At 29.4% G+C, this 27,959-nt stretch overlaps 1 protein-coding gene across 3 annotated transcripts; it reads left to right on the top strand.

Moving 5' to 3' along the window:
• Nucleotides 1-436: 436 nt before the first annotated feature.
• Nucleotides 437-18,028, top strand: LOC119611576 (PDF receptor). Of its 3 annotated transcripts, none has more exons than XM_037967220.1 (9): nucleotides 437-1,500; nucleotides 8,541-8,651; nucleotides 8,717-8,859; nucleotides 8,950-9,210; nucleotides 11,568-11,864; nucleotides 11,963-12,226; nucleotides 12,294-12,436; nucleotides 12,496-12,805; nucleotides 17,910-18,028. In XM_037967220.1, exons 1-9 carry the CDS (start codon nucleotides 951-953, stop codon nucleotides 17,982-17,984), a joined length of 2,154 nt encoding a protein of 717 aa, XP_037823148.1. In that variant the 5' UTR covers nucleotides 437-950; the 3' UTR covers nucleotides 17,985-18,028. The 3 variants fall into 3 exon arrangements, with proteins under 3 accessions (XP_037823148.1, XP_037823150.1, XP_037823149.1); XM_037967222.1 differs by having other exon boundaries at nucleotides 439-1,500; nucleotides 12,496-12,843; nucleotides 17,910-18,015; XM_037967221.1 differs by having other exon boundaries at nucleotides 799-1,500; nucleotides 12,496-12,898; nucleotides 17,910-18,013.
• The last annotated feature ends 9,931 nt before the right edge of the window (nucleotides 18,029-27,959 follow it).

Below are 27,959 nucleotides of genomic sequence, written 5' to 3'. Positions count from 1 at the left end.
CATTTTTATAAAGAAAGATTGTCTATTACAAATAGAATTTTATTAATATTAATATTCTTTAAGAAAATGTTTGGAATTTACAACTTTTGAAAAAAGTAGTATTTCTACTACTATTTTAAAAAATACAAAAATGGTGTTTTTGAACACAGCAAATAAATAAAAATATATTGCAATAAAATTTTTTCACAAATTACCACTTTTTGTAGAATAGTAGTAGATTTTTACTACTTTTTGCAACAATTTTGTAAAGAAATATTGCCTATTACAATTAGAATTTTATTAAGATTAATATTTGTTAAAAAAGTAAAAAAATGTAACTTGTTGAAATAGTAGTATATTTCTATTACTATTTTTAAAAAATATAAATTTTTTATTTACTACTATTTTAATTTTATAACAACTTATTTAAAATTAATTACTTCCATTTTTTTCTATTTCAGCCGTAACCTATTTTTATGCTGAAAATCTAAGAGGATTAATTTTAACTCTTCCCCACAACTTCCCCCTCCCACCAAAAATAAACAATAAAACACAACTCGCATTTTAATTTATCCAAATGTTACAAACAACAATAACAACAACATGACAATGGCATTTTCAACAGACACCCTCAATGGTATTAACGAGAATTCAATCGCAACAACAGCCGCAGCAGCAAAACAACAAATGAACGATGATGATTTAAATCTGGACAAAATTTTACGAGCAACAGCCTCGGCAACAGTGAAATTTCTCTTAAAAGAAATGCCCAAACAGGCAACAACATCAGCAATAACGATAATGATAATACGCAACATAATGATGTTATAGGCAGTGGTGATGATGATAATGATGACAATGTCTATGATGAAAATGCTTATGGCAGCAAAACTGAATATGAAACAACAGCCGCCAACAATTTATCAGCCACAATAACATCGATACGTTCCAATGTTAGCAAAGTATTGTATATGTATTTTCAAAATAAAACTGCTGCAGCAGCTGATAATGATGTCAATGTTAGCAAATCAAATGAGGCAGTTGGCTATGATGATCCTAGTGTAAATTTGACACCATTGTCCATAAATGAAAAACCTTTAGCTACAGCCTCTTCGGCACTGTCAAGAATAGCAACAAAAATGACCTCTGAAATTTTACAAAATTCCACCTACAACAATAGTAATTTAACCCACATAACTGCAGATGTAACAACAACTACATCAACGACAGCAACAACACCTATGGACAACAGTAATAATTTTAAACAACAAGAACAACATAACAGCAACGTGATAGTAACAACAATGACCCACTTAAATGAGTTTCTAAATGCCACCACAACAACTGCAATGCCCTCTAATACCACAACAACAGCAAGTGCTCTAGAAACAACAATAACACAAGCAGCAGCAACAACAACAAATGGAACAATAACACCAAGCATAACATATCCTAGTATAGCAATTAATAGTTACGAAAATTGTTCAGCTCTATTTGCCAACTATACACAACCACAACAAGGTGAGCAGAATTCTAAAAAAAAACCTTCTCAAAAAATCTATATTTAAAAAGTAGTATTTCTACTACTATTTTAATATAAGTTAAAGTTTAAAATGTTTTAACATTTTACACTTTCTAAGCAAATTTACTTTATTTAACGAGAAAAATTAGCAAATCTAATACATTTTGTTAAAAAGTAGTAGATAATTTACTACTTTTTGCTAAATTTTCATAAAAAATATATTTTTTCTTAAAGTAAATTTGATAAGCAATAATATTCCACACTTAAAACTTACAAATTTAATACTTTTTAAAAAAGTAGTATTTCTACTACTATTTTTGAAATTGCTTAAAATGAAAAAAGTTGTCGAGATTAGAATTATGTAAAGTCTAGTAAACATACTACAATAAAAATTTCGTCAAATTTACTACTTTTTGTAAAAAAGTAGTAGATAATTTACTACTTTTTTGATAAAATTATATAAAAAATATTTTTTTCTTAAACTATACTTAATAAACAATAACACCCTATACTTAAAACTTGCAAATTTAATACTTTTTAAAAAGTAGTATTTCTACTACTATTTTTGAAATTGCTTAAAATGAAACAAGTTGTAGAGATTAGAAGTCTGTAAAGTCTGGTAAACATATTCCAATAAAAATTTTAGCAAATATACTAGTTTTTGTAAAAAAGTAGTAGATAATTTACTACTTTTTTGATAAATTTATATAAAAAATATTTTTTTCTTAAACTATACTTTATAAACAATAATACTCTATACTTAAAACTTACAAATTTAATACTTTTTAAAAAAGTAGTATTTCTACTACTATTTTTGAAATTGCTTGAAATAAAAAAATTTGTCGAGATTAGAAGTCTGTAAAATCTGTAAACATATACCAATAAAAATTTTAGCAAATGTACAACTTTTTGTAAAAAAGTAGTAGCTAATATAATACTTTTTTAAAAAAATTTACATAAAAAGTATTTTTTCTTAAATCTTATTTAATATACATTTATATTGCTTAATAAAAGTTTTAGATTTGATACTTTTTAAAAAGGTAGTATTTCTACTACTATTTTTGAAATTATTTAAAATTTAAAAATTTTACGAAATTAGAAATCAGTAAATCCTACTAAACATATTCCAATAAAAATTTTATCAAATTTGTTACTTTTTGTAAAAAAGTAGTAGCTAATATACTACTATTTAAATAAATTTTCATTAAAACTATTTTTTCTTTAAGTATGTGGGATTTACTTTTATATTCCATGCTAAAAGTTGTAGATTTGATGCTTTTTAAAAAAGTAGTATTTCTACTACTATTTTTGAAATTGCTTAAAATGCGAAAATTTTATTAAATTTTAAAGTAATAGAGGCTACTGAATATATTCTCCAATAATAGTGTTATCAAATTTACTACTTTTTGTAAAAAAGTAGTAGATAATTTACTACTATTTGTTCATGAATTATTATGTAACCTTAAAGCATATTTGATAGACAATAATTTTCCATACTTAAAACTTCTAGATTTAATACTTTTTTAAAAAGTAGTATTTCTACTACTATTTTAAAATGTATAAAAATTATATTTTTCAATTTCTTAAGACATTTCAGACTCTTACTATTAAAAATTTGTTAATTTTGAGCAATTTAAAAAAAGTAGTATTTCTACTTACTATTTTTAAAAGTAAAATAAAATGTTACTTTCACATTTCCCCATGTTCAATGAACGGATTTTAAACAAAAATAATTAGTTTTTCGCAAAATTTAAACCCAATTTTAAATGTTCCTTTATTTGTACTCCGGTTAAATGTAAAGAGGTTAAATGTAAAGAGAAAGGAGAGGGAGTATTAAAAACTTTTTCCTAACAAATTTGCTTTAATTATAGTTAAATGAGAGAAATTTAATGCAAACTTGAGCGCCGGTGTCTGTTCTATGCTTGATGCTGATGAATTTTCCTCAAAATACATTTCCTTTTAACGGTGTTTTTTCTTCTTTATTTAATAACACTTATACGCCAAGATGCACATTCAATTAGCAGAAAATATCTAGAAAAATAGAACAAGAAATTAAACATTTAAAATCACTTTTTTCTGCTTGTGAAGCAGAAGTGTAGCAGAGCAGAACAACAAAGAAATTTAATGTTTTCTGTCAGAAGGTGTGCTTGTTTGTACTGGGTTAAATGCAACTTCGTACGAAAAGTATTACTACTGTCAACCAAACACCACAAACATGTGTTGACAATTAAGGCCATCAAAGATGTGTAATGATTAATGTATGAAGAAGTATAGAGACAAATAAAAAAAAATACTCATACGTATAGGTAAGGGATTTAAATTTCAAATAATTTCATTAGGATTTAAATATAAAATGTCGTTTACATTATATGCTCAATGACAGTGTTAAGTAATGCATTAATTGTTAATGGGAAATTAAAAAATTTTGATTTAAATATTTAATTAAGGGAAATTTTTGTTGTTGAAATTAAACTTCAAAGTATGAACAAATTTTAAAATGAAAGTGTTAAATTGTTTACGCTGTGTAAACAAAGTGAAGGAAATGAAATTAGTTTAGTAATGAACTGGGTAAAGAATGTAAACAATGTAAAGTATTTAAATGTTTATTTTTACTTAATTTCCTTAAAATTTATACTAAAATATGTATTTTACCCCAAAACTTACAATTGTTTACATCATGTCAACAATGTAAAGTATAGTAAATTTATCCTACTTTGCCATAATGTTAGTAAAAATTATCAAAAATTTTGTTTTACGCTATAATTTTAATTGTTTACATCATGTCAACAATGTAAACAATTGAAATTTCAAGTAAAATTATATTAAAAATCCATTACAATGTAAGTAATTCATTTCTGTTTGAGTATTACAATTGTTTACCTCATGTCAACAATGTAAACAATTAAAATTTTACGTAAATTTACCTCTAAAAGGTATGAACATAATTACTTATTCATTTTTATTGAATAACACAATTCTTTACATAATGTCAACAATGTAAAGTTAAGTAAATTTTGCTTAATTTGCCATAATGTTAGTAAAAATGATCAAAAATTTTGTTTTACGCTATAATTTTAATTGTTTACATCATGTCAACAATGTAAACAATTGAAATTTCAAGTAAAATTACATTAAAAATCCATTACAATATAAGTAATTCATTTCTGTTTAAGTATTACAATTGTTTACCTCATGTCAACAACGTAAACAATTAAAATTTTACGTAAATTTACCCCTAAAAGGTATGAAAATAATTACTTATTCATTTTTATTGAATAACACAATTCTTTACATAATGTCAACAATGTAAATTATAAAATTTTTAGTTTATTTTACTTTTAAGACTTTTTAAAAAAGAAAAATTTGTGTTTTATTCTCTTAATTTCAATTGTTTACATCATGTCAACAATGTAAAGTTAAGTAAATTTTGCTTAATTTGCCATATTGTTAGTAAAAATGATCAAAAATTTTGTTTTACGCTATAATTTTAATTGTTTACATCGTGTCAACAATGTAAACAATTGAAATTTTATGTAAACTCGTATTTAAATGGCATAAGAATGTAACTGATTCATTTCAGTACGAATATTACAATTGTTTACCTCATGTCAACAATGTAAACAATTAAAATTTTACGTAAATTTACCTCTAAAAGTTATGAAAATAATTACTTATTCATTTTTATTGAATAATACAATTCTTTACATAATGTCAACAATGTAAATTATAAAATTTTTCGTTTATTTTACTTTTTAGACTTTTTAAAAAAATCAAAATTTGTGCTTTATTCTCTTAATATCAATTGTTTACATCATGTCAACAATGTAAAGTTAAGTAAATTTTGCTTAATTTGCCATATTGTTAGTAAAAATGATCAAAAAATTTGTTTTACGCTATAATTTTAATTGTTTACATCGTGTCAACAATTGAAATTTTAGGTAAACTCGTATTTAAATGACATAGAATGTAACTGCTTCATTTCACTACGAATATTACAATTGTTTACCTCATGTCAACATTGTAAACAATTAAAATTATACGTAAATTTACCTCTAAAAGGTATAAAAATAATTACTTCTTAATTTTTATTGAATAACATTGTTGACATTATGTAAAGAATTCATAATGTCAACAATGTATATTATAATTTTTTTTTAGTTTATTTTACTTTTTAGACTTTTAAAAAAATCTAAATTTGTGCTTTATTCTCTTAATGTCCATTGTTTACATCATGTCAACAATGTAAAGTTAAGTAAATTTTGCTTAATTTGCCATATTGTTTGTAGAAATCTTAAAAAAGTTAGTTTTACTCTATAATTTTAATTTTTACATGATGTCAACAATGTAAACAATTAAAATTTAATGTAACCTCGTATTAAAAAGGCATTTCAATGAAGTTGGTTCATATATGTATGCATGTATGTATATTACAATTATTTACCTCATGTCAAATATGTAAACAATTACAATTGTATGTAAATTTATCGCATAAAAAGCTTTTAAAGCAATTTTTCGTTCTTTATTTCAATTCTTTACATAATGTCAACTATGTAAATAATTCAATTTATAACTTAATCTTATTAAATTTCATTAAAACGATTAACCTTTTTATCATCTCTAGCAGGCATGGAAAATTCTGTACATTAGTACTTTTTTCAGTACATTTTGATATCAAAAAATAACACCGTTTTCCCGCGACATTTTCTATAGTTTAGTCCATAATCTAGTCTAGTCTATAGTCTAGTCTATAGTCTAGTCTATAGTCTAGTCTATAGTCTAGTCTATAGTCTAGTCTATAGTCTAGTCTATAGTCTAGTCTATAGTCTAGTCTATAGTCTAGTCTATAGTCTAGTCTATAGTCTAGTCTATAGTCTAGTCTATAGTCTAGTCTATAGTCTAGTCTATAGTCTAGTCTATAGTCTAGTCTATAGTCTAGTCTATAGTCTAGTCTATAGTCTAGTCTATAGTCTAGTCTATAGTCTAGTCTATAGTCTAGTCTATAGTCTAGTCTATAGTCTAGTCTATAGTCTAGTCTATAGTCTAGTCTATAGTCTAGTCTATAGTCTAGTCTATAGTCTAGTCTATAGTCTAGTCTATAGTCTAGTCTATAGTCTAGTCTATAGTCTAGTCTATAGTCTAGTCTATAGTCTAGTCTATAGTCTAGTCTATAGTCTAGTCTATAGTCTAGTCTATAGTCTAGTCTATAGTCTAGTCTATAGTCTAGTCTATAGTCTAGTCTATAGTCTAGTCTATAGTCTAGTCTATAGTCTAGTCTAGTCTAGTCTATAGTGTAGTCTAGTCTATAGTCTAGTCTATAGTCTAGTCTATAGTCTAGTCTATAGTCTAGTCTATAGTCTAGTCTATAGTCTAGTCTATAGTCTAGTCTATAGTCTAGTCTATAGTCTAGTCTATAGTCTAGTCTATAGTCTAGTCTATAGTCTAGTCTATAGTCTAGTCTATAGTCTAGTCTATAGTCTAGTCTATAGTCTAGTCTACAGTCTAGTCTATAGTCTAGTCTATAGTCTAGTCTATAGTCTAGTCTATAGTCTAGTCTATAGTCTAGTCTAGTCTATAGTATAGTTTATAGTTTAGTACATATTCGAGTCTATAGTTTAGTCTGTAATCTATTCTATGGTCTAGTCTATAGTGTAGCCTATAGTCTAGTGTAGACTATTATTTAGTCTAGTCTATAGTTTAATCTATAGTCTAGTCTATAGTCTAATCTATAGTCTAGTCTATAGTCTAGTCTATAGTCTAGTCTATAGTGTAGTCTATAGTGTAGTCTATAGTGTAGTCTATAGTGTAGTCTATAGTCTAGTCTATAGTCTAGTCTATAGTCTAGTCTATAGTCTAGTCTATAGTCTAGTCTATAGTCTAGTCTATAGTCTAGTCTATAGTCTAGTCTATAGTCTAGTCTATAGTCTAGTCTATAGTCTAGTCTATAGTCTAGTCTATAGTCTAGTCTATAGTCTAGTCTATAGTCTAGTCTATAGTCTAGTCTATATTGTAGTCTATAGTCTAGTCTATAGTCTAGTCTATATTGTAGTCTATAGTCTAGTCTATAGTCTAGTCTATAGTCTAGTCTATAGTCTAGTCTATAGTCTAGTCTATAGTCTAGTCTATAGTCTAGCCTATAGTCTAGTCTATAGTTTAGTCCATAGTCTACTCTAGAACTCAAAAAGTACTATTTTTGTTATAAGTTGGCACTATTTCAAAATTTCAATTTTCCATGCCTGATATTTAGTATTTACTTCAAGTAATTTATTAAAAAGCATTTTACCACTAGATTACAACTAGATTAAAAATAGATTTTTTTAGAAAGTTTTGTTAATTAATTTAATTAATTAATTTAATTAATTTAAATGTTTGTTGCCTAAAGGTAAACCAAAACAGGAATTTCAACAAAAATTTAAACTTTTCACTTTAAAAAGGAAAAAATCCTTAAATATTGAACCTTTCTAAAAAGTCAGGTCAATTATTATATTAACAAAACAGTTGGTTGTTGGTGGCAGCTTTTAAAAAATATGTACAAAAATTGTATTTTATGGCTTTCCTTTACATTGTTTACATTTGATCATTGACCCAAATCTTTTTACCCTCGATTTTTTTGTTTTTGAATTTTAAAGTGTACTTAAGTATATAAAGTATAAAAAAGGGGAGTTGCTTTGGGAAAAAAGCTTAATATTGGGTTGTTGATTTTTTTTAATTGTTAGAAATTTTACAGTTGTATTGCTGGGGAATTAATCAAGTAATTTAATATCTGGCCATTTGTGAATTTTTCAATTTAATTTCTTTTTTTTTTCTCTAAACATGTTGAAAGTCTAATACTTTATATATCTTATTACAAATGAAATGCTTTTTTTTCGTTTTAAGAATCATTAAATAAATTTTAATCTTATTTTCTGCTAAACATGTTAAGTCCTTTAACTTTTCACAATAATTGTCCTTGTTTAATTTGTTTTGTATAATTTTCTTCTAATCTTTTCTCTTATTTTTTTAATGTGAAATAATGTGCACAAATCATTTTAAATGATTACAGGTTTATTTTGCAACTGGGTGTGGGATAGATATCTATGTTGGCCACCTACTCCGGCCGGTGTTTTGGCGCGTATGAATTGTCCTTCAGGTTTTCATGGTGTCGATGAAAAAAGTAAGTATGTTAGTTTTTTCCAAGGAGAACATAAGCTAAACATTTCATTCAACTTATTATATTAGAATTTGCTCATCGTCAGTGTGAACTAAATGGTCATTGGGGTAGTAAACCGAATGATACTTATAATCCCATTGGCTGGACTGATTATAATCCCTGTTGGAAACAGGAAGTTAAAACTTTAATGGATAAAGTTTCAAATTTGGAGGTAAGCCCTAGCAACTAATACAACCTTTAAGTCTTTTTCTCAAAAACTACTAATCACTATCTTTCCTTCTCTTCCCACTTCTTCCCTTAGCTTGTACTTGAAATAGCAAGACGTACACGTACCTTGGAAATCGTTGGCCTTATCTTGTCTCTGGTGGCTTTAATTATATCCTTAATTATATTTTGTAATTTTCGTTCATTACGCAATAATCGCACTAAAATCCATAAGAATTTATTTATGGCCATGGTCCTGCAAGTTGTGATACGTTTGACCTTGTATTTAGATCAGGCCTATAGGCGTGATAGTCAGGAGACGACCAGTAATAACAGTATGTCGGGTATCGAGAATACGGTAAGTAAAAAGAAAAATAAATGACTAAAATACAAACTAGACTATATACAAAACTATAGACTTATTTGACTCGACTATAGACTGGACTATGGATTAGACTATAGACTAGACTATAGACTAGACTATAGACTAGACTATAGACTAGACTATAGACTAGACTATAGACTAGACTATAGACTAGACTATAGACTAGACTATAGACTAGACTATAGACTAGACTATAGACTAGACTATAGACTAGACTATAGACTAGACTATAGACTAGACTATAGACTAGACTATAGACTAGACTATAGACTAGACTATAGACTAGACTATAGACTAGACTATAGACTAGACTATAGACTAGACTATAGACTAGACTATAGACTAGACTATAGACTAGACTATAGACTAGACTATAGACTAGACTATAGACTAGACTATAGACTAGACTATAGACTAGACTATAGACTAGACTATAGACTAGACTATAGACTAGACTATAGACTAGACTATAGACTAGACTATAGACTAGACTATAGACTAGACTATAGACTAGACTATAGACTAGACTATAGACTAGACTATAGACTAGGCTATAGACTAGACTATAGACTAGACTATAGACTAGACTATAGACTAGACTATAGACTAGACTATAGACTAGACTATAGACTAGACTATAGACTAGACTATAGACTAGACTGTAGACTAGACTATAGACTAGACTATAGACTAGACTATAGACTAGACTGTAGACTAGACTATAGACTAGACTATAGACTAGACTATAGACTAGACTATAGACTAGACTATAGACTAGACTATAGACTAGACTATAGACTAGACTATAGACTAGACTATAGACTAGACTATAGACTAGACTATAGACTAGACTATAGACTAGACTATAGACTAGACTATAGACTAGACTATAGACTAGACTATAGACTAGACTGTAGACTAGACTATAGACTAGACTATAGACTAAACTATAGACTAGACTGTAGACTAGACTATAGACTAGACTATAGACTAGACTATAGACTAGACTATAGACTAGACTGTAGACTAGACTATAGACTAGACTATACACTAGACTATAGACTAGACTATAGACTAGACTATAGACTAGACTATAGACTAGACTATAGACTAGACTATAGACTAGACTATAGACTAGACTATAGACTAGACTATAGACTAGACTATAGACTAGACTATAGACTAGACTATAGACTAGACTATAAACTAGACTACAGACTAGACTATAGTCTAGACTATAGACTAGACTATAGACTAGACTATAAACTAGACTATAGACTAGACTATAGACTAGACTATAGACTAGACTATAGACTAGACTATAGACTAGACTATAGACTAGACTATAGACTAGACTATAGACTAAACTATAGACTATAGACACTATAGACTAGACTATAAACTAGACTATAGACTAGACTATAGACTAGACTATAGACTAGACTATAGACTAGACTATAGACTAGACTATAGACTAGACTATAGACTAGACTATAGACTAGACTATAGACTAGACTATAGACTAGACTATAGACTAGACTATAAACTATACTATAGACTAGACTATAAACTAAACTATAGACTAGACTGTAGACTAGATTATAGACTAGACTATAGACTAGACTATAGACTAGACTATAGACTAGACTTTAGACTAGACTATAGACTAGACTATATTCTAGACTATGGACTAGACTATAAACTATACTATAGACTAGACTATAAACTAAACTATAGACTAGACTATAGACTAGACTGTAGACTAGATTATAGACTAGACTATAGACTAAACTATAGACTAGACTATAGACTAGGCTATAGACTAGACTACAGACTAAACTATAGACTAGACTATAGACTAGACTATAAACTAGACTATAGACTAGACTATAGACTAGACTATAGACTAGACTATAGACTAGACTATAGACTAGACTATAGACTAGACTATAGACCAGACTATAGACCAGACTATAGACTAGACCATAGACTAGACTATAGACTAGACTTTAGACTAGACTATATACTAGACCATATACTAGACTGTAGACAAGTGTATAGTATGGCCTATAGATAAGTCTATTGTCTGTCCTAACGACATGTCCATATTCTGGCCTATAGACTAGTCTATAAATCAACCTATGGTTGTCCATATTTAAATTGTTCTAAATTTAAGCACAGTTTACTATTTTTTCCAATTATTTATTTAACCCTCTTCCTTTAACTTTATAGTCATTAACTTTTGATGTTTTCAATTGACTTTTTGTTACATTTTCAACCTTTTGCTCTTTTTTTTTAATCCTTTACTTTTCACTTTTACCTTCAATTAGCCTTATTGGTGTGAGGCCTCTTATGTCCTGCTTGAATATGCAAAAACTGCCATGTTTATGTGGATGTTTATTGAGGGCTGGTATCTACATAATATGGTTACGGTAACCGTTTTTCAAGGTCGTTTTCCCTATAAACTCTTCTTTCTGGTGGGTTGGGGTATGCCGGTGCTAATGACAGCTATATGGGCTACTTGTACGGCAATATATTATGCAGCCAGTACCCATGACTGCTGGTGGAATTACAATTTAACGCCATACTATTGGATATTGGAAGGACCACGTATAATTGTGATAACGGTAGGTAGTATATATAAGATAAATGACAGTTTATTATGTGTGTGTGTGTGTGGGTGAGGGTTTTGAAGAGATAATTGTTGCTAATTATTTGGTTTCAGATAAACTTTGGTTTCCTCCTGAATATAATACGTGTATTGGTCATGAAATTGCGTGAAAGTCAGGCTAGTGATATTGAACAGACAAGAAAAGCGGTAAGAGCAGCCATTGTTCTGTTGCCTTTGTTGGGCACCATCAATGTTTTGTATTTAATACCGGCTTTAGAGACACCCTGGAAATTTGCCTTGTGGTCGTATGTGACACATTTCCTAACTACGTTTCAGGGGTTTTTTATAGCTTTACTATATTGTTTCCTAAATGGGGAGGTAGGTTTCACAGATTTAAAGAAAAATCTTGCAAATTTACAAGAAAACTTTTCTTTAAAACTTATAGGTAAGGGCCGTTTTACTTAAAAGTTTGGCTGTGTTCATGTCTTTGCGTGGCCATCCTGAGTGGGTTCCTAAAAGAGCTTCTATGTATTCTGCTGCCTATAATACGGCTCCAGATACCGAAAATCATCCACCGGATAGTAAAAGGTAACAAAATTCTTAAATTCTTAAATCTAAAAAACTAAATTTTATCTATTTCCTTAAAGAAACGAATCACCCAACTCCAAACGTCTTAATGGCCGCAAGGCCAGCTGTTCAACTGTGATCCATCAGACGGCCAATAAGAGTAATCCTAAAATACAAATTAGTCCTCGCCTCTCGCACAGTAATGCCAGCGGTCAGGCTGGTTTTAATCATCTTGATCATCGTTTAGGCAGCCTACAAAGTAACAATAATAATGCCGTTGGTAGTCTGACAAATCTGAATACCATTGGCCGGCCACAACAGCATCATCATCATCATCGTTATGGACGCCGTCACAACTGGATGTTATCAATGTGTTTTCGCGGCCAAAAGGTACTAAGGGTACCGCCAGCGTCATCTGAACCTCCTGAGTCAGTTGTATTTGAGTTGTCAGAGCAGTAGTTAATTAGATTGCGCTTTAATTTTGTTAGTTTTTTTCTATTATTTTATACTCTTTTTATATATAAAACACAAACTCTCTTTTTTGCTCTATAACTTTCTCTCAAAATCTACAAACTGCTTTAAATACTCGTTAAAACTTTTTTATACATATTTTCTATTAGTGTTTATAAACCGGTTAACCGGTTAACCGAAAAACCGGTTTTTATTGCATATTTCGGTTTTTCGCAAACCGGTTTTTTAAAACATTGGTTTTCGGTTAACCGGGTTATCCGGTTTTTAAGTCTCGGTTAACCGGTTTCAAAAAAATCTAATTTTTAGTACAAAATTGTATGTTTTCTTTGATATTTTATTGTGATTTTTAAAAATTTTGGATAGATAATTTTAAACATTATTTTCCGTTTGTGCATATGAAAACAGACCTAAGATTGTTAAACAAATATTATCTATATACTTACTTGTTTACTGCGTGAGTATAGTAAAAATCGAGAAGTTTCTCAAACGTTCTCAAAACGGACTTTATTTATCGAAACATAAGGATTGTTGTTGCCGTCCGAGAACTTATGCTGCTGGGGTTTTTCACAAACTGTAATGGCGCTTAGGTTGATTGACAGGAAGTCAGAATGACACCTGTCAATATTCCTAAGCGTCATTCACAGTAATTTGAACAACCACAGGCGTAGTGAGTGGAGGGAGGTCACTGTCTATGTCGAGACAATCGTCGCGAACCTGAACACTGTTTATAGTTCTGGGCATAATTTTTGCTATTGATATATATGGTCAATTTATCCCTCGTATGGCAACTTCCATATACCTAACGAATCAATAATATCTTCAGATCTATATAAGTTTGTTTTCTTATGATATATTAATGTACATATCTATACTAAAAAATGCAAATATCTTATTAAGTAATTTATAATATTTCGCAAAATGACATTTTTCAACTATATATTATAATATTTTAAAGATTTCCAAACATTTCGGTTAACCGGTTTAACCGGTTTTTTATACTCGGTTAACCGACAAACCGGTTTTTTAGAAATGGTTAATTTTCGGTTAACCGAAAAACCGGTTTTTCCAAAAGTCGGTTTTTTATAAACACTATTTTCTATAAACACTTTTATTAACGCTAATTTAATTATTTAAATACTATATAGAGTTTAGTCCGCACTTGTTATTATTCCATTATGTTTAACAGGGGTCTGTAAAACACATTTTAGAAAGGGTCTCTATGAAACTCTACATTAAAGACTAGACATCATACATATCATAAACTATAGATAAGAACGCTATCACGATTATATTTAAGCTATGGACTAGACCGTTCTAGACAAGATGAACTACATTATAGTCTAGACTAAAGACTAGATTGTAGACAATAGACTAAACTATAGCTGTAGACTAGCCTATAGAATAGACTATAGACTAGACTATAGACTTTAGACTATAGACTAGACTATAGACTAGACTATAGACTAGACTATAGACTAGACTATAGACTAGACTATAGACTAGACTATAGACTAGACTATAGACTAGACTATAGACTAGACTATAGACTAGACTATAAACTATATTATAGACTAGACTATGGACTAGACTATAGCATAGACTATAGACTAGACTATAGACTAGACTATAGACTAGACTATAGACTAGACTATAGACTAGACTATAGACTAGACTATAGACTAGACTATAGACTAGACTATAGACTAGACTATAGACTAGACTATAGACTAGACTATAGACTAGACTATAGACTAGACTATAGACTAGACTATAGACTAGACTATAGACTATAGACTAGACTATAGACTAGACTATAGACTAGACTATAGACTAAACTATAGACTAGACTATAGACTAGACTATAGACTAGACTATAGACTAGACTATAGACTAGACTATAGACTAGACTATAGACTAGACTATAGACTAGACTATAGACTAGACTATAGACTAGACTATAGACTAGACTATAGACTAGACTATAGACTAGACTATAGACTAGATAGACTAGACTATAGACTAGACTATAGACTAGACTATAGACTAGACTATAGACTAGACTATAGACTAGACTATAGACTAGACTATAGACTAGACTATAGACTAGACTATAGACTAGACTATAGACTAGACTATAGACTAGACTATAGACTAGACTATAGACTAGACTATAGACTAGACTATAGACTAGACTATAGACTAGACTATAGACTAGACTATAGACTAGACTATAGACTAGACTATAGACTAGACTATAGACTAGACTATAGACTAGACTATAGACTAGACTATAGACTAGACTATAGACTAGACTATAGACTAGACTATAGACTATAGACTAGACTATAGACTAGACTATAGACTAGACTATAGACTAGACTATAGACTAGACTATAGACTAGACTATAGACTAGACTATAGACTAGACTATAGACTAGACTATAGACTAGACTATAGACTAGACTATAGACTAGACTATAGACTAGACTATAGACTAGACTATAGACTAGACTATAGACTAGACTATAGACTAGACTATAGACTAGACTATAGACTAGACTATAGACTAGACTATAGACTAGACTATAGACTAGACTATAGACTAGACTATAGACTAGACTATAGACTAGACTATAGACTAGACTATAGACTAGACTATAGACTAGACTATAGACTAGACTATAGACTAGACTATAGACTAGACTATAGACTAGACTATAGACTAGACTATAGACTAGACTATAGACTAGACTATAGACTAGACTATAGACTAGACTATAGACTAGACTATAGACTAGACTATAGACTAGACTATAGACTAGACTATAGACTAGACTATAGACTAGACTATAGACTAGACTATAGACTAGACTATAGACTAGACTATAGACTAGACTATAGACTAGACTATAGACTAGACTATAGACTAGACTATAGACTAGACTATAGACTAGACTATAGACTAGACTATAGACTAGACTATAGACTAGACTATAGACTAGACTATAGACTAGACTATAGACTAGACTATAGACTAGACTATAGGACTAGACTATAGACTAGACTATAGACTAGACTATAGACTAGACTATAGACTAGACTATAGAATAGACTATAGACTAGACTATAGACTAGACTATAGACTAGACTATAGACTAGACTATAGACTAGACTATAGCTAGACTATAGACTAGACTATAGACTAGACTATAGACTAGACTATAGACTAGACTATAGACTAGACTATAGACTAGGACTATAGACTAGACTTATAGACTAGACTATAGACTAGACTATAGACTAGACTATAGACTAGACTATAGACTAGACTATAGACTAGACTATAGACTAGACTATAGACTAGACTATAGACTAGACTATAGACTAGACTATAGACTAGACTATAGACTAGACTATAGACTAGACTATAGACTAGACTATAGACTAGACTATAGACTAGACTATAGACTAGACTATAGACTAGACTATAGACTAGACTATAGATAGACTATAGACTAGACTATAGACTAGACTATAGACTAGACTATAGACTAGACTATAGACTAGACTATAGACTAGACTATAGACTAGACTATAGACTAGACTATAGACTAGACTATAGACTAGACTATAGACTAGACTATAGACTAGACTATAGACTAGACTATAGACTAGACTATAGACTAGACTATAGACTAGACTATAGACTAGACTATAGACTAGACTATAGACTAGACTATAGACTAGACTATAGACTAGACTATAGACTAGACTATAGACTAGACTATAGACTAGACTATAGACTAGACTATAGACTAGACTATAGACTAGACTATAGACTAGACTATAGACTAGACTATAGACTAGACTATAGACTAGACTATAGACTAGACTATAGACTTGACTATAGACTAGACTATAGACTAGACTATAGACTAGACTATAGACTAGACAATAGACTACACTGTAGACTTTATTATCTTTATTATGGTCTGAACTATATCCTAGTCCGAGCTGTAGTTTAGTGTAGTCTATATACAAATGTAGTCTATTCTAGTTTGCAGACTAGTCTATATATTAGTATAAAGTCTAGTATATAAACTAGTTTATAGTCTAGTCTAAAGTATAGTCTATTGTCATTTCTATAGTGTAGTTTATATACTTGTATATAGTCTAGTCTAGTCTATACTCTGGTCTATTGTCCAATCTATAGTCTAGTCTGTAGTCTAGTGTATAGCCTAGTCTATAGTCAAGTCTATAGCCTAATATAGTCTATAGTCTAGTCGACAGCTTAGTCAACAGTCTAGTCTATAGTCTAGTCTATAGTCAAGTCTATAGTCTTGTCTATGCTTTATTAATAGACTATAGCTTAGACTATGGACTTTAGACTATGATAACCCTTTAAACATTAATTTTCATTTTGCTAAACATGTTCATTTTTATAAGTTTTAATAATAATTTTTGTAAAGTTTTTAATTCTATTTCTTCTAAATTTTATTAAACTTGTTGATAACAAACATTATAGTATAGCAGTTTAATATCATTGGCAAAATTTGTAAAAGTTAATTTTTTTGTAATTGGAATTTCATTTGTATACAAAGTATTTTGGATTGAAAATTATTGATATAATTGGTTAATATAATATTAGTTTATAAAAATATGTTTTATATATTGTCTAATTTTTTTTAACATAAAAATAATTCATTTGTTTTATATTATTAACATTTAAATTCATTTATCTGTTAAGCTCTGGCATAGTGCAGAAGATTTTTTTACTTAATTCCTTACACTAGTTTTTAAATTAAATTATTACTTTAAAAAAATCTGAACTAAGTAGTTTACAATCTATTAAATTAGCTTAGCATGTTAATATACTAGCGAAGTTTAAAAAAAATTATAAAAAAAATATATACAATCTATTTATTAATTTTAAAATTTTTATCTCTTTTTTATTCTACTTTTTTTTGTATTCTTGTGTATTTTTTTCCGTTTATTTCGTTTCTCTTTTTTCATGTGATTGCAGAACAAATGTGTGATGCCAAATACTGAAAAGCCAACAAATGTATTTATGACAACTAAAATGGAAACTTTCACTTAATTTTGCTTTAAAGAAGAAATTTTTTTTTTATGAAAAAAAAAAAACAAAAAATTAAAAAAAAATTGTAAAAAACTAAATATATTTTATAAAACTGTTAATTTATAAACCAATTGCAACAAATTAAAAGAAAAGGAATTAATTTGTTAAAAAAAAAAAACAGGATAAAAACAGGGATTGTTTTTTGTTTAAAAATGTGTTAACTAATAAAAGGTAAATTTTAAATATTAAAAATAAAACTATGTAAATGTTAAAAATATTTAAGAAATTTAAATTTTATTTACACTCACCTCAACAAATGCATAATTATATTTACATTACAAATAAAAACTATTTACATACAAAAAAAACTTGTTAAATAAATATAAAATTTAAAAAACTTAAAAAACCCCTAAAAATAAACTACTTGATTATAATAAGGATCAAAATTTTAAATTAAAATCAAAACGAATTTAATAAATATTTTTAAATAAATCAAATAAAAGCTTAATTATTTGCAAATAAAACTTATATTTTATTTAGAAGTTTAAAAAGAAAAGAAAACTTAGATCAAAATTTTGTAAATAGCATCTAAAATAGATTAATATAACTTGGCAATTCTTATACAAAAACTATATTAACTGGACTAAACGCTAGATAAGGATTTCGCCTTTTGTCTGAACTATACATTCGATTATAGTCTACCCTATAGTCTGGCTAATAAACCAGTTTATAGTTTAAACTCGTCTCTCTTCCATAGTCTTGCCTAAAGTCTAGCTGACTGAACTATAGTCTCGTCTATATAACTAGGTCCATAAAACTAGGTCTTATATAAAGTATAGTATAGTTTATAATCTGGACTACAGTTTAGTTTATTATCTGCACAATATGATATAGTATATACTAAACTTTTTGTAGAATAATGTTTAGTAAAGTCTATATGATTGTCTTTAGTCTAATTTATAGTCCAGTCTTAAATCTTGTCTATACTTTAGTCTAGTTTATACTTTAGTCTAAGGTGTAGCCTATCATCCTATTTGTAGTCAAGTCTAAACTGTAGATGGTTTAGTCTATAATCTACCTTACAGTCTAGTCTAATCTATAGCCTAGTCTATAGTGCAATCTATAGTGTAGACTATAGCCAAGAAAAAAGTCTAGTCTATAGCCAAGAGTGCAGTTTAGTGTATAGTCTAGCTATAGTCCAGACTATGGTCTAGTATATAGTCTATGGTCTAGTCTATAGTCTATGGTTTAGTCTATAGTCTAGTCTATAGTTTAGTCTATAGTCTAGTCTATAATCTAGTTTATAATCTAGTCTATAGTATAGTATATAGTCTAATCTATAGTCTAGTCAAGTCTACAGTCTAATCCATAGTATTGTATATAGTCTGGTCTTTAGTTTAGTTTATAGTCTAGTCTATAGTCTAGCCTATAGTCTAGTCTATAGTCTAATCTTTAGTCTTTATTCTAGTCTATAGTCTAGTCTATAGTATAGTCTATAGTCTAGTCTATAGTCTAATCAATAGTACAGTCTAGAGTCTAGTCTATAGTCAAGTCTATAGTTTAATCTATAGTATAGTATATAGCCTGGTCTTTAGTTTAGTCTATAGTCTAGTCTATATTCTAGTCTATAGTCTAGTCTATAGTGAAGTCTATAGTCTAGTCTATAGTGTAGTCTATAGTCTAGTCTATAGTCTAGCCTATAGTCTAGTCTATAGTCTAGTCTATAGTCAAGTCTATAGTCTAGTCTATAGTCTAGTCTATAGTCTAGTCTAGTCTACAGTCTAGTCTATAGTCTAGTCTATAGTCTAGTCTATAGTCTAGTCTATAGTCTAGTCTATAGTCTAGTCTATAGTCTAGTCTATAGTCTAGTCTATAGTCTAGTCTATAGTCTAGTCTATAGTCTAGTCTATAGTATAGTCTATAGTATAGTATATAGTCTAGTCTATAGTCTAGTCTATAGTCTAGTCTATAGTCTAGTCTATAGTCTAGTCTATAGTCTAGTCCTATAGTCTAGTCTATAGTCTAGTTCTATAGCTCTAGGTCTTTTAGTTTAGTCTATAGTCTAGTATATTCTGTCTATAGTCTAGTTCTATAGTGAAGTTCTATAGTCTAGTCTATAGTGTAGTCTATAGTCTCGCTATAGTCTAGCCTATAGTCTAGTCTATAGTCTAGTCTATAGTCTAATCTATAGTATAGTCTAAGTCTAATCTATATCTAGTCATAGTCTAGTATATAGTCTAGCTAAGTCTATCTATAGTCTAGGACTATAGTCTAGTCATGTCTAGTCTATAGGTTAGTCTATAGTTCAGTCTATAGGTCTAGTCTATAGTCTAGCTAAGTCTAGTCTATAGTTAGTCTATAGTCTAGTCTATATGTAGTCTATCGTCTAGTCTATAGTTCTAGTCATAGTTAGTCTATAGTCCGTCTATAGTCTAGTCTATAGTTAGTCTATAGTCTAGTCTATAGTCTAGTCTATAGGTCTAGTCTATAGTCTAGTCTATAGTCTAGTCTATAGTCTAGTCTATAGTCTAGTCTATAGTCTAGTCTATAGTCTAGTCTATAGTCTAGTCTATAGTCTAGTCTATAGTCTAGTCTATAGTCTAGTCTATAGTCTAGTCTATAGTCTAGTCTATAGTCTAGTCTATAGTCTAGTCTATAGTCTAGTCTATAGTCTAGTCTATAGTCTAGTCTATAGTCTAGTCTATAGTCTAGTCTATAGTCTAGTCTATAGTCTAGTCTATAGTCTAGTCTATAGTATTGCCTATAGTCTAGTCTACAGTCTATTCTATAGTCTAGTCTATCTAATCTATTGTCTAGTCTAGATTATAGACTGGTCTAGTCTAAAGTCTAGTCCAGTCTATAATCTAGTCTATGGTCTAGTCTATAATCTAGTCTAGTCTTTAGTCGAGTCTATAGTCTAGTCTATAGTGTAGTCTATAGTCTAGTCTATAGTTTAGTCTATAGTCTAGTCTATAGTCTAGTCTATAGTCTAGGCTATAGTCTAGTCTATAATATAGTCTATATTTTAGTCTGTAGTCTAGTCTATACTTAGTCTAGTATATAATCCAGTCTGGAGTCTAGTCTGTAGTCTAGTCTATAGTCTAGTGTATAGTCGAGTCTGTAGTCTAGTATATAGTCTAGTCTGTAGTCTGGTCTATAGTCTAGTCTGCAGTCTAGTCTATAGTCTAGTCTATAGTCTAGTCTATAGTCTAGTCTATAGTCTAGTCTATAGTCTAGTCTATAGTCTAGTCTATAGTCTATTCTATAGTCTAGTCTTTAGTCTAGTCTATAGTCTAGTCTACAGTCTAGTCTATAGTCTAGTCTATAGTCTAGTCTAGTCTATAGTCTAGTCTAGTCTATAGTCTAGTCTAGTCTATAGTCTAGTCTAGTCTATAGTCTAGGCTATAGTCTAGGCTATAGTCTAGTCTATAATCTAGTCTATACTTAGTCTAGTCTAGTCTAGTGTAGTCTAGTCTGTAGTCTAGTCTATAGTCTAGTCTATAGTCTAGTCTATAGTCTAGTCTATAGTCTAGTCTATAGTCTAGTCTATAGTCTAGTCTATAGTCTAGTCTATAGTCTAGTCTATAGTCTAGTCTATAGTCTAGTCTATATTCTAGTCTATAGTCTGGTCTATGGTCTAGTCTATAGTTTAGTCTATAATTTAGTTTATAATCTAGTCTATAGTCTAGTCTATAGTCTATTCTATAGTCTAGTCTTTTGTATAATGTTGCCAAATGAAATCTTCTTGTAAATTTTTAACATTTTATATCATTTCGAAATTAATCTTTGTAAATTATTTATTTTAAGCTAAAATTATTAACAATTATAATTGTTATAAACAAAGTTTTAAACTAAGCTGAATACAGACAAAAAAACATAATAAACAAGCTCAATTACTGTAATTATTAAAAGATTATTTTTTACGCTTTGAAAATAAAAAAAAAAACAAAGATTTTATGTAAAAATAAATGTTAAAATAATAAAAGAGAAATATTTTGTAAAAAAAATCTACAAATAAAATTTGTTTTATTAAAAAGTTACTAAAACAGTTACAGAGGACTGTAGTCGGATCAGTTGTAACAGATTATATAGTGGATTTATTGGAAACACTAGGGAGGCTACCATTTTTATCATGGTTCATGGTTCTTTAAAGCCTGGATTATTTATCGTTGTGGCTGATGATGGTGAGGCAGCATCTATCATCATGGTGGGATCACCAACAGGCTTTTTAAACATCGTATAAAGATAATACAAATAGATGTATACTTTAAAATAATAATAACAATCTGAAATAAAGATACAAATAAACAAAATTTTTTTGTCTTTTATTCCGTTCAAGATCAGTTTTAGATCAATTCTCATCAGTTCTAGATGAGTTTTAGAAATTTTTTTTACTTTGAACAATTTGTGCTGTTATTTCGGGATCTTGAGGCAGAGAGAAACTGAAATTTCTCCTGTAAGACTCAATCAGAATTGAGCTAGGACCAATATTTCATAAAATTTTCAGCACAAAAGACTTTTCTAATATGGGAGATCCTTGTCTTGGCTAGTATATATTTCAATAGTAAAGACAAGAACCCACATATGTAGAAACAATTTTGGAAAATTTTGAGATAACATAAAATTTTATAGTAGAATCGGTCCGAAATTTTGTTCGGAAATTTGAATGAAATATTGGTCTTAGGTCCACTATGAGTTCATTTTCGGATTCAGCTTAAGCACTAATTTTGAATGTCAAATTTTTGCAGCTCTAGACCTCAAGACCCCGATATAATACCACAAATTGCTTCAAACAAAAAATTTTCGGGAATTTTGATGAAATATTGGTCCCAGGTCCATTCTGACTTCATTTTTGGATTCAGCATGGGATTTCACCAGAAAGGTAAGTTTCCAGCCAGATTCGCCCAGTAGTTTCCGAGTTTGAAGCAAAATTAAAAAAAATCAGGAATTTTGATGAATGTTGGACCTTGGACCCACAATAGAACAAAATTTCAAATTTATTTTTTTGTTTGCTTTAAACTCGAAAGTTACTGGCCGAATCCGGCTGGAAACTCACCTTTCCGGTAAATTCACACGCTGAATCCGAAAATGGACTCAGAATGGACCTAGGTCCATTCTTTCACCAAAATTCCCGGAATTTTTTTACTTTGAACAATTTGTGCTGTTATTTGCTGATATTGAGGTCGAGGCCAAAAAATATTTGTCATCTAAGTCCAAAATCTATGCTGAATCCGAAAATGGTTTCAGAATTGAGCTAGGTCCAATATTTCATAAAAATTTCAGCGCAAACATTTTGAACCAAATATCCCACGAAATTTCGTTTTACATCAAGATTTTGCTAATATGTGAGGTTCTTGTCTTGGCTAGCAATTTTTTTTTAATAGTCAAGACAAGAACCCCCAAATGTAGAGGAAATTTTGGAAATAAAATAAAATTTTGTAGCAGAATCAGTCTGAAATTTTGTTCTTAAATTTTGATGAAATATTGGTCTCAGGTCCACTATGACGTTCATTTTCGGATTCAGCTTAAGCATTAATTTTGAATGTCAAATTTTTGCAGCTCTAGACCTCAAGACCCCGATATAATACCACAAATTGTTTAAAACAAAAAATTTTCGGGAATTTTGATGAAATATTGGTCCCAGGTCCATTCTGACTTCATTTTTGTATTCAGCATGGGATTTTACCAGAAAGGTGAGTTTCCAGCCAGATTCGCCCAGTAGTTTCCGAGTTTGAAGCAAAATTAAAAAAAAATCTGAAATTTTGATAAATGTTGGACCTAGGACCCATTTTACCACAAAATTTCAAATTTATTTTTTTGTTTGCTTTAAACTCGAAAACTACTGGCCAAATCTGGCTGGAAACTCACCTTTCTGGTAAATTCACACGCTGAATCCGAAAATGGACTCAGAATGGACCTAGGTCTATTCTTTCACCAAAATTCCCGAAATTTTTTTACTTTGAACAATATGCACCATTACTTGGGTATCTTGAGGCCGAGGGCAACTGAAATTTGTCATGTAGGACTAAAATCTACGCTGAATCCGTAAATGGTTTCAGAATTGAGCTAGGTCCAATATTTCATAAAAATTTCAGTACAAAAATTTTGAACCAAATATCCCACGAAATTTCATTTTACATCAAGATTTTGCTAATATGTGAGGTTCTTGTCTTGGCTAGCAAATTTTTTAATAGTCAAAACAAGAACCCCCAAATGTAGATGAAATTTTGGAAATAAAATAAAATTTTGTAGCAGAATCAGTCTGAAATTTTGTTCTTAAATTTTGATGAAATATTGGCCTCACGTCCATTATGAATACATTTTCGGATTCAGTATAAGCACTAATTTTGAATGTCAAATTTTTGCAGCTCTTAACCTCAAGACCCCGGTATAATACCACAAATTGCTTCAAACAAAAAATTTTCGGGAATTTTGATGAAATATTGGTCCCAGGTCCATTCTGACTTCATTTTTGGATTCAGCATGGGATTTCACCAGAAAGGTAAGTTTCCAGCCAGATTCGCCCAGTAGTTTCCGAGTTTGAAGCAAAATTGAAAAAAAATCTAAAATTTTGATAAATGTTGGACCTAGGACCTATTTTACAACAAAATTATAAATTTATTTTTTTGTTTGCTTTAAACTCGAAAACTACTGGCCGAATCTGGCTGGAAACTCACCTTTCTGATAAATTCGCACGCTGAATCCGAAAATGGACTCAGAATGGACCTAGGTCCATTATTTAATCAAAATTACCGAAATTTTTTTACTTTGAACAATTTGTGCTGTTATTTGGTGATATTGAGGCCGAGGCCAACAAAAATTTGTCATCTAAGTCCAAAATCTATGCTGAATCCGAAAATGATTTCAGAATCGAGCTAGGTCCACTATTTCATAAAAATTTCAGCTCAAACATTTTGAACCAATTATCCCTCGAAAATTAATTTTCCATCCAGATTTGTCTAATATGTGAGGATCTTGTCTTGGCTAGCATATTTTTCAATAGTCAAGACAAGAACCCCCAAATGAAGAGGACATTTTGAGATAACATTAAATTTTGTAGCAGAATCGGTCTGAAATTTTGTTCTTAAATTTTGATGAAATATTGGTCTCAGATCCACTATGAGTTCCTTTTCGGATTCAGCTTAAGCACTAATTTTGAATGTCAAATTTTTGCAGCTCTAGACCTCAAGACCCCGATATAATACCGCAATTTGCTCATAATAAAAAATTTTCGGGAATTTTAATGAAATATTGGTCCCAGGTCCATTCTGCCTTCATTTTTGGATTCAGCATGGGATTTTACCAGAAAGGTGAGTTTCCAGCCAGATTCGCCCAGTAGTTTCCGAGTTTGAAGCAAAATTGAAAAAAAAATCTGAAATTTTGATAAATGTTGGACCTAGGACCCATTTTACAACAAAATTTTAAATTTATTTTTTTGTTTGCTTTAAACTCGAAAACTACTGGCCAAATCTGGCTGCAAACTCACCTTTCTGGTAAATTCACACGCTGAATCCGAAAATGAACTCTGAATGGACCTAGGTCCATTATTTCATAAAAATTACCGAATTTTTTTTACTTTGAACAATATGCTCCATTACTTGGGGATCTTGAGGCCGAGGGCAACTGAAATTTGTGATGTAAGACTCAAATCTATGCTGAATCCGTAAATGGTTTCAGAATTGAGCTAGGTCCAATATTTCATAAAAATTTCAGAACAAAAATTTTGAACCAAATATCCCATGAAATTCCATTTCACATCAAGATTTTTCTAATATGTGAGGTTCTTGTCTTAGCAAATTTTTCGAATAGTCAAGACAAGAACCCCCAAATGTAGAGGAAATTTTGAAAATAAAATAAAATTTTGTAGTAGAATCGATCTGAAATTTTGTTCCCAAATTTTGATGAAATATGGGTCTCAGGTAGACTATAGTCTAGTCTATGGTTGGGATCAGTTGGGTATTTTATACTTACTAATAAGGTTTTTTCTTTTGGATTTAAATTTAAACAAAATTTTTAGTTTGTAATTTGCTTTTTTATTATATTTGTTAATTTATTTTTTGTTTTATTTTTTTTAACATTTAACTTAAATTTTATGTCATTTTATGTTTAAATTTATTATAAATTATTTTTTTATTAATTAATAATTTTGTTGAGAAGTAACATTTATTTTATTTTATTTTATTATTTCTTTAAATTTAAAATAAAAATTAAAGATATAAGGCCATTATCGCTTAAAGCAGGAAGCATTTTTTTGTTTAAAAATTAAAATAAAATAATAATACATCAAAATAATAAATAAAACTTAAATAAAATTATATTATTAAAACTTAAGGCAAATACAAAACAAATAGTTTAATTAATTATAAATAAAACTAAATAAATTATTAAAACAGTTTTAATAAAGAAATTTTGTAAAAACTTTAATAAAAAAATCTACAAATATTTTCCAAATTATTCAAAATTTTTAAAAACATCTTAAAAAACCTATTTTAAATTAACTTAATCTTGTAAAGAAATATACAGGACGGATATGATTTTATTTTTCATTTTCATTATTTGTTACAATGGCTCTTAAAATAAATTATTTTAATTTATTTTTGAAATGTATTTTATATATTTTTTTAATAAAATATGAACTATTTACAATGTTTTTAAAGCAAATAAATGAAAATAATTTATTGTTTATACTAAAAAATTATATTCTAGTCGTGATTATATTTAACCTTATAGTCTTGGTTAGATTCCATCATAAACACCTAGCTATAGTCTAGTCCATAATATAGGCAATTGTCTTAGCTATAGTTCTGGCAATAGACTGAACAGTAGTCTATCATATTCAATATAGATTTGGCTAGAGTCATATATCTATAGTTTATAAACTATAGTCTAGTCTAAAGTCTATTTTATAGTTTATTCTATAATCTAGCACATAGTTTATTCCATAGTCTAGTCTAGAATATAATCCATAGTATATTCTAGACTACAGCCAGTAGTAGTCTAGTCTATAGTCTAGTTTATAGTCTAGTCTATAGTGTATAGTCTAGTCTATAGTCTAGTCTATAGTCTAGTCTATAGTCTAGTCCATAGTCTAGTCTATAGTCTAGTCTATAGTATAGTTTATAGTCTAGTCTATAGTCTAGTCTATAGTATAGTTTATAGTCTGGTCTATAGTCGAGTCTATAGTCTAGTCTAGAGTCTAGTTTATAATCTAGTCTTTAGTCTAGTCTATATTCTAGTCTATAGTCTAGTCTAGTGTCTAGTCTATATTCTAGTCTATAGTCTAGTCTATAGTCTAGTCTATAGTCTAGTCTATAGTCTAGTCTATAGTCTAGTCTATAGTCTAGTCTATAGTCTAGTCTATAGTCTAGTCTATAGTCTAGTCTATAGTCTAGTCTATAGTCTAGTCTATAGTCTAGTCTATAGTCTAGTCAATAGTCTAGTCTATAGTCTAGTCTATAGTCTAGTCTATAGTCTAGTCTATAGTCTAGTCTATAGTCTAGTCTAGTCTATAGTCTAGTCTATAGTCTAGTCTATAGTCTAGTCTATAGTCTAGTCTATAGTCTAGTCTATAGTCTAGTCTATAGTCTAGTCTATAGTCTAGTCTATAGTCTAGTCTATAGTCTAGTCTATAGTCTAGTCTATAGTCTAGTCTATAGTCTAGTCTATAGTCTAGTCTATAGTCTAGTCTATAGTCTAGTCTATAGTCTAGTCTATAGTCTAGTCTATAGTCTAGTCTAGTCTAGTCTATAGTCTAGTCTATAGTCTAGTCTATAGTCTAGTCTATAGTCTAGTCTATAGTCTAGTCTATAGTCTAGTCTATAGTCTAGTCTATAGTCTAGTCTATAGTCTAGTCTATAGTCTAGTCTATAGTCTAGTCTATAGTCTAGTCTATAGTCTAGTCTATAGTCTAGTCTAGTCTAGTCTATAGTCTAGTCTATAGTCTAGTCTATAGTCTAGTCTATAGTCTAGTCTATAGTCTAGTCTATAGTCTAGTCT

This window comes from Lucilia sericata, unplaced genomic scaffold (genome assembly GCF_015586225.1).
Source record: "Lucilia sericata isolate MDLA Ls3-8-SP2 unplaced genomic scaffold, ASM1558622v1 Contig001483F_arrow, whole genome shotgun sequence".
In the NCBI taxonomy this organism is placed as follows: domain Eukaryota; kingdom Metazoa; phylum Arthropoda; class Insecta; order Diptera; family Calliphoridae; genus Lucilia; species Lucilia sericata.
Note: the sequence above shows the minus strand (reverse complement) of the source record. Positions and strands in the feature narration are given on the sequence as shown.